This window comes from Notothenia coriiceps, unplaced genomic scaffold (genome assembly GCF_000735185.1).
Source record: "Notothenia coriiceps isolate Sejong01 unplaced genomic scaffold, NC01 NC01_scaffold00005249, whole genome shotgun sequence".
Lineage (NCBI taxonomy): Eukaryota > Metazoa > Chordata > Actinopteri > Perciformes > Nototheniidae > Notothenia > Notothenia coriiceps.
This window is the reverse complement of record NW_011337950.1, coordinates 1-6,943: the sequence shown is the minus strand read 5'-3', so window position 1 is coordinate 6,943 and position 6,943 is coordinate 1. Positions and strand designations below refer to the sequence as shown.

The following is a 6,943-nucleotide window of genomic DNA, read 5'->3' as shown; positions in this document are numbered from 1 at the left end:
CTCGTTCAGGATCCGAAAATACAATTTAAATATTATTGCACTTATTCCACTTATTCCTAGTGTGCCACTGGTTACGGTGCCAATGCTGGCAAGCGTGCCACGGGTTGCCGACCCCTGTTCTAATGTTACTGCAGATCTGCTGTAAGCTAGCTAGCTAACGTAGCTAACCTAGTCATTTCCGATAGCCAATTCTGACAAACACTTACAGTTATGAGACAGACTAACTCTGCGACAGTTGTCCAGCTTTATAAACCTGAAGGTCACAAAAGTGCTCCGATCCCAGCTGTGTGCGTCACTCTTTAGTGTCCCCTGGTCTCCCAGCTGTGTGCGTCACTCTTTAGTGTCCCCTGGTCTCCCAGCTGTGTGCGTCACTCTTTAGTGTCCCCTGGTCTCCAGCTGTGTGCGTCACTCTTTAGTGTCCCCTGGTCTCCCAGCTGTGTGCGTCACTCTTTAGTGTCCCCTGGTCTCCCAGCTGTGTGCGTCACTCTTTAGTGTCCCCTGGTCTCCCAGCTGTGTGCGTCACTCTTTAGTGTCCCCTGGTCTCCAGCTGTGTGCGTCACTCTTTAGTGTCCCCTGGTCTCCGTTGTGTTTTGAGCTTCTTGCAGCGTTTTGTATTTGCAGCGTTTGGTTTCTGCAGCTTTTAGTAAACGCTGTGCATGTCTCCTCAAGTTGCTGAATGTTCTCTAAATGCTGCATGTGTTGTCAAGTTGCTGAAGATGTTTCTTCATCAGGAACATTTGGGTTTTTATATCTGCATCCGTTCTGAAGCTGCAGTGTGTTGGCACCTGTTGGCCACCGTACAACTCCCCCAAAAACCCTAAATAATTTAAAGTGGACATCGAATATTAAAACGTCTTGTGATCACAGCAGGCTTTGCATAGTTAACTTTTTTTTCCCAAACGTTACTTTATTGTGTTAACAGGAGGAGCGAGAATAAACTAAGTGTGCTATCATTAGCTACACCAAGCTAACAGTCAGTCCTGTAATAAATCCATCTTTTTGAAGTTTGTCATTTTTATTAGTAACTTCATGACCATTTTAGAGGCTTCATTTTGTTGAAGTAAAAGGGGTCTCTATCATACAGAAATATAATCCTAATGAAGGATGTCCTGCAGGATGCTTCTATTAGCATTAGCTTTAGCTTGGTGCACCTATTGATCAAAGTGGACATCGAGCAAATCAGCTTTTAAATTTAATAAATGTAACACCATATTTTTATCATGTCAGTGTGTGTATATCAACACAACTTTTCCCTCTCTCTCTCTGTGTTAATTATCTCCAATATCACTCAAATGATTTAAATAAATAAAATAGAAACGTCTTAATCATAATGTACAGAGTGAGAATAACACCACACAGCCGTGTTGGGATTTCATCCTAAACAGGTGCTTTTAGCAGTTTTAAAATGTGTTAAATTCACTTAATAAAAAGCAAGTGAAACAGCTGAGTTTGTGCAGGAAAATACCATTAAAAAAAAAAGATAAAAAATGCTAAATAATATAAAAGAACATCTTAACAAATCTGCAAAATTAAGCAAAATCGACCTGGACTTATTGGGGTTGAAATGGCTCTTAGTATGTAGTTTAATTATATTTAAAAATAAAAAAACGATCATTGTTTTCCTGTGGTTTCGTGGGGACTATTTTCAGTGGCGGATGGATCCACATTTGCAGTTCTTGTATTAATTGCAACAAAAGAAGAAGAAAGATATCCCCTGCGATATATTTTAACATATTTTAAAGTTATATAACTTTATAAGGTCCTTTAAATGTGTCCAACACAAAGAAGAGGCGTGATTAAACAGAGGACAATATGTACATCACTTAAACTGGTAGCTTAAAAAGAAAAGAGTTTCACATTTTAAGATAAAAACATAACAAAAAATAAAATAAAATGTTCGTTCACAGTAGTTTTACTCCACGTCTATGAAGACATCCAGTGCTCAAAGTCTCTGCTTCACCTTAATAAATGAACATGCATACAAAACATTTTAAAAATGTACAGTCATTATTTTAAAAAATGGCAAAAAGTGTATATTTATTATAGTTATTATTCTCTAAAAACATTGTTGCTCCTCTTCCCTTCGTCGCCTCGTCAAAAATAAAACCCTCACAAGTTTAAATTAAATAATGTCTGCATGTTTGTGCACGTCCTCGAATCGGGACGCCGTTCATCTTGCATATTTCTACACTTCACCTTCAGTCAAAAGTGTTAGGATTAAATATAAATTAGATTTATATACTTATATATACTGTGTTACATTTATCTACATACTTTGATGTTCCTGTGGGAAAATATATATACTTTCTCGCCGGTCGTTTGTTGGAGAATCCGTCGTTTGTTTGTGTTTATTAAGGGAGGTCGTCACTCCCTGCTTCTGTAGAATCTAAAATGCATTCGTAAAAATAAGTTTAAATTGTAATTCCTTTTTGTGTTGGGGCTCTGTTGCTTTGTTAAAGTGCTGCTTGTCTTCAGAGCGAGGTCACATCACGGGATGATTCTTCGTTTTTATATGAAATCTTTAACCTTCTGCGTGATAACGTTATGAATTTAAATTAAATCACAACAGATGGACAGGTGGAACATTATTATGATGGATTTAGTGATTAAATAGTGAATTCTCAGACAGGATGCAACGAGGGTTTGGTGAACGGTGTTTCTGCTGATAAAGTTATTCAAATGTCCGCTGAGTTTGTTTATCGGAGCATCTCTCGGTTTATTCTGTGTATTTATGTTCATGTAGTCATGTGTGAATATGTCTTCTGTCGTGTACTGTGTAGTGTTCATGATTTGGGTCCAACACATATTTCCTTACGAGGAAAATGAAGTGTTTCGAATCATATTGTTATGTATTGTATCAAATAGTAACTTATCGAATAGTAACTTATCGAATAGTAACGTATCGAATAGTAACTTATCGAATAGTAACTTATCGAATAGTAACATATCGAATATTAACTTATCGAATAGTCACTTATCGAATAGTAACTTATCGAATAGTAACATATCGAATATTAACTTATCGAATAGTAACATATCGAATATTAACGTATCGAATAGTAACTTATCGAATATTAACTTATCGAATAGTAACTTATCGAATAGTAACTTATCGAATAGTAACATATCGAATATTAACGTATCGAATAGTAACTTATCGAATAGTAACTTATCGAATAGTAACTTATTGAATAGTAACGTATCGAATATTAACGTATCGAATAGTAACATATTCGAATAGTAACATATCGAATATTAACTTATCGAATAGTAACATATCGAATATTAACTTATCGAATAGTAACTTATCGAATATTAACTTATCGAATAATAACTTATCGAATAGTAAAATATCGAATAGTAACTTATCGAATAGTAACTTATCGAATAGTAACTTATCGAATAGTAACATATCGAATATTAACTTATCGAATAGTAACATATCGAATATTAACTTATCGAATAGTAACTTATCGAATATTAACTTATCGAATAGTAACATATCGAATATTAACTTATCGAATAGTAACTTATCGAATAGTAACATATCGAATATTAACTTATCGAATAGTAACTTATCGAATAGTAACTTATCGAATAGTAACGTATCGAATAGTAACATATCGAATAGTAACTTATCGAATATTAACGTATTGAATAGTAACATATCGAAAATGGTAACTTATCGAACAGTAACATATCAAATATTAACGTATTGAATGGTAACGTATCGAATATTAACTTATCGAATAGTAACTTATCGAATATTAACGTATTGAATGGTAACGTATCGAATATTAACATATTGAATAGTAACGTATCGGATAGTATCGAAAAGTATCGTATCGATTAGTAACGGATTGTATGGAATAGTAACGTATGGAATAGTAACGCATCGTAACGTTTTGTAATGTATCGAATAGTAACGTGTCGTAACGTATCTTAACGTATCTTAACGTAATCTATCTTCTGGAAAAGGTTTTGTCAATTTAAATCACGCTTGTTTGACCCCCCATGATAATGTTATGAGTCAAAATGAAATCTCTCGAGTCTGTGCAATTACAGTACAGGTGCAACGTTATTACGATGGATTTAGTGATTAAATAGTACCAAATAAATCAAGCTAACTGTGCGCAGACAGGATGCAACATGTAAAAACATCTAATTTCCCCTCAGGGATAAATAAATGGGTATCTTAACGTCAATGAGGATTGAGCTTATGACGTTGAATATTCAAATGCTCCATTAGTTTGGTTTTCGGATCGGAGAGTTAGTCCCGGTTTATTCCCGCTTCTGGAAAAAGTTTGTACATTTAAACCCCATGAGTCTGACCTATGAGTCAAACTGAAATCCCATGAGTGTGTGCAATTTCAGTAAGGATGCAACGTTATTAGCTGTCCAGTTTTCCATTGGCTGATGGCTTCGATGGTATGGTCTCAGAGGTGGTATGAAGAAGCTTCTGAGTGATTCCTGACGTCTGAATTTGGTTTCTACGTGATCAGAAATGTATGATTTGACAACAAAATCATTCATCGATGGGATACTATGGCGAAAAAAGGTATTCCCAAACCATCGATGGAGGCCTTTTCAGTACAGGTGCGACATTACGATGATGAATTCATTGATTGTGCTCAGACAGGATTAAACATGAGGGTCTGGTGAAAGTGATTCAGCTGATAAAGTCGAGTATATAAATGTTCCATTAGTTTGGTTATCAGAGCGACTCTGAGTTTATTCTGTCTTCTGGATTAAAAGTTTATACATTTAGATCCCACCCGTTACTCCTCGCTGACCCCAGTTTCCCACGCCACCTTCGCCTGCTCCTCTTTCGTTGCAGCGATGATCGGCTGGGAGATTTTTCTCGGCATGGGGCGAGGCATCGGTGTTTGGGTGTCTTCTTCAGGGATGCACCCCTCTCTGAGGTAGGGCTTAGGGGGCAGGGCGGGGGGCTCGTGATGGAGGTGGTAGAGTGGTGGAAGATGGGGGATGTAGTGATGATAATAGTGAATATTCTGGAGGTCTTGTTGGATGTTTCCTCCCACAACTTCGGATTCTGAGCCACTGAATCGGATGGGTTGGTAGTCCAGGTCCTCGGGGTCCACGGCGCTAATGGGGGCTGAATCCAGGGGGCCGATAGGGGGGTCACAGGAGGAGGACGGGGGGCCGAAGTTACTCTCGCTGAGGGAGGAGACCCCTGAGCTGGCGCTGCCCGACAGAGTGGAGCTACTGCCATCCAGGACGGACTGAGGACTGGTGGGCGAGGCAGGTATAGGGTGAAGGGGAGACTGGAGAGAGAGAGAACAGCACAAATACTTTATTATTATTGTTATTAGGAGGATCACTTCATTCAAGCACGATGGCAGGATTTAGTAGATTAAATGTGTAGAATGGAGAAAATGAACGTGAGAATCAGAAACCAGTTCATATCTTCGATGAAAGATGGGATAATTAATAAGTTATAAAACACAAAACATGGCACGTGTGTTTTTATTTGCATGTTTTTTGAAACTGCAGTGCGTTTCTCTTAATACTGACACCCTTTAAAGTGTCTCTGAAAATGAAAATAAATGTGCAAACTGTTGCTTAGAATAAACAGTAGTGATATAAAGTGGTGAATGTATACGTTATCAAAACAGATTTTGCAGTTGCTAGTATGTGTTTCTGCGTGATAGGAATTAATGATCATATTCATATCCATGGGGAGGATAGAAAAGAAGCACAAAAGACTGGACAGAAAAACATCAGAAAATAGGAGGAAACCCAGAAAACACAGACGGGAAAGCAGACGGTAAAATAAAGGAGAAGAATATCATATTTCTTTGTTTCAGAAACTGCAATCTGAAAGCTCTCAGATTATTTTAAAGTCAACGTTGATATATTGAACTGTGAGCTGTGAGCATTAAACAGAAACTCAGAGGGACATGCTGGACTTGAAACAGCACACGGTGACAGTGTGTTTGTTTTCCAGTTTGGCTGATCAGGGATCAGCATCCAAAACCTGACCAAAAGAAAAAAAACATTTCTTGCAACCTGAAATGGAAACAAAGAAATGCACTCAAATAGTAACGTTTCTTTGGGGGTTGCAGACTAACAGACAGACATTCATCCAGACCAACAGCAGGAGTGAAGGGGAGGAGGAGGAGGAGGAGGAGGAGAGGGAGAGGAGGAAGAGGAGGGTACCTTTCTTAAGGATCGCGCAGGGAGAGCTGGAGGAAGGTCGCTGACCTGGTGGTGGAAAGCGTCAAAGTGCATCGACAGGTGTTGCCCTACAGGGGGAGACACAGCAGGACTGACTGAGAGACAACCTCAAACCAGAGAAGAAGAAGAAGAGGAGGAAGAGGAGGAAGAGTAATGGGTTGCGTTCGAATTGTGAGTGAAACTATTCTGAAGTACCTTGTGATGAGAGCTGTTTGAATTCATTAAAGTGTCTATGAAAATGAGATCAAATGAGCAGTAGTAGCAGTCGTTATATAATCATTTTTGGTTTCATTACGCGTTTGCATTTGTCGGCCACCGTAGATTTAATCAAACAATGAACTGCTGCTAAATCCAAGCAGCTCATAAACATTACGGCCCGTCTACACTACACGCATCAAAAAATCTTGAAGCTGGGCGTGTCTGAAGCTTGGCGATTTTTTGCGAGCAACGCGACCAACAACCAATCACATGAATCTCCCGCCCCCGACATACAAAGCAATAGCAATGTTAAAACGAAGTAAACTGGATATAAACTCTCCAAACAGGCGAAAACCTACCAGTTTCACCCACTGTCTCTGCCACCTCCCTCCATGCCTGGTTCCTCCGGTTTGTATCCCGGTAAATAGTTCTGGTCGTAAAGAACCGGGTGATTTGCTACCGTAATTTCTCGTTTGGAATATGAGGAAATGAACTGCGGTCTGGCTCTCCCAGCTTGCACGCGGTTTGATTGGCTAGCGCTTGCACT

At 38.7% G+C, this 6,943-nt stretch overlaps 1 protein-coding gene across 1 annotated transcript; it reads right to left on the bottom strand.

The window, feature by feature from the left end:
• Positions 1 to 3,366: 3,366 nt before the first annotated feature.
• Positions 3,367 to 6,261, bottom strand: LOC104942844 (dedicator of cytokinesis protein 3-like). The gene is made up of 2 exons (XM_010768143.1): positions 6,181 to 6,261; positions 3,367 to 5,285 (listed from the first exon to the last, which is right to left on the bottom strand). Exons 1-2 carry the CDS (start codon positions 6,250 to 6,252, stop codon positions 4,779 to 4,781), a joined length of 579 nt encoding a protein of 192 aa, XP_010766445.1. The 5' UTR covers positions 6,253 to 6,261; the 3' UTR covers positions 3,367 to 4,778.
• Positions 6,262 to 6,943: the final 682 nt, after the last annotated feature.

Bases quoted from the DNA above. Each gene is read 5' to 3' on its own strand.
- LOC104942844 (XM_010768143.1), bottom strand. From the start codon at position 6,252: ATGCACTTTGACGCTTTCCACCACCAGGTCAGCGACCTTCCTCCAGCT. The intron at 5,286-6,180 runs GTACCCTCCTCT...CTCTCTCTCCAG, and splicing joins CTGCGCGATCCTTAAGAAAG to TCTCCCCTTCACCCTATACC.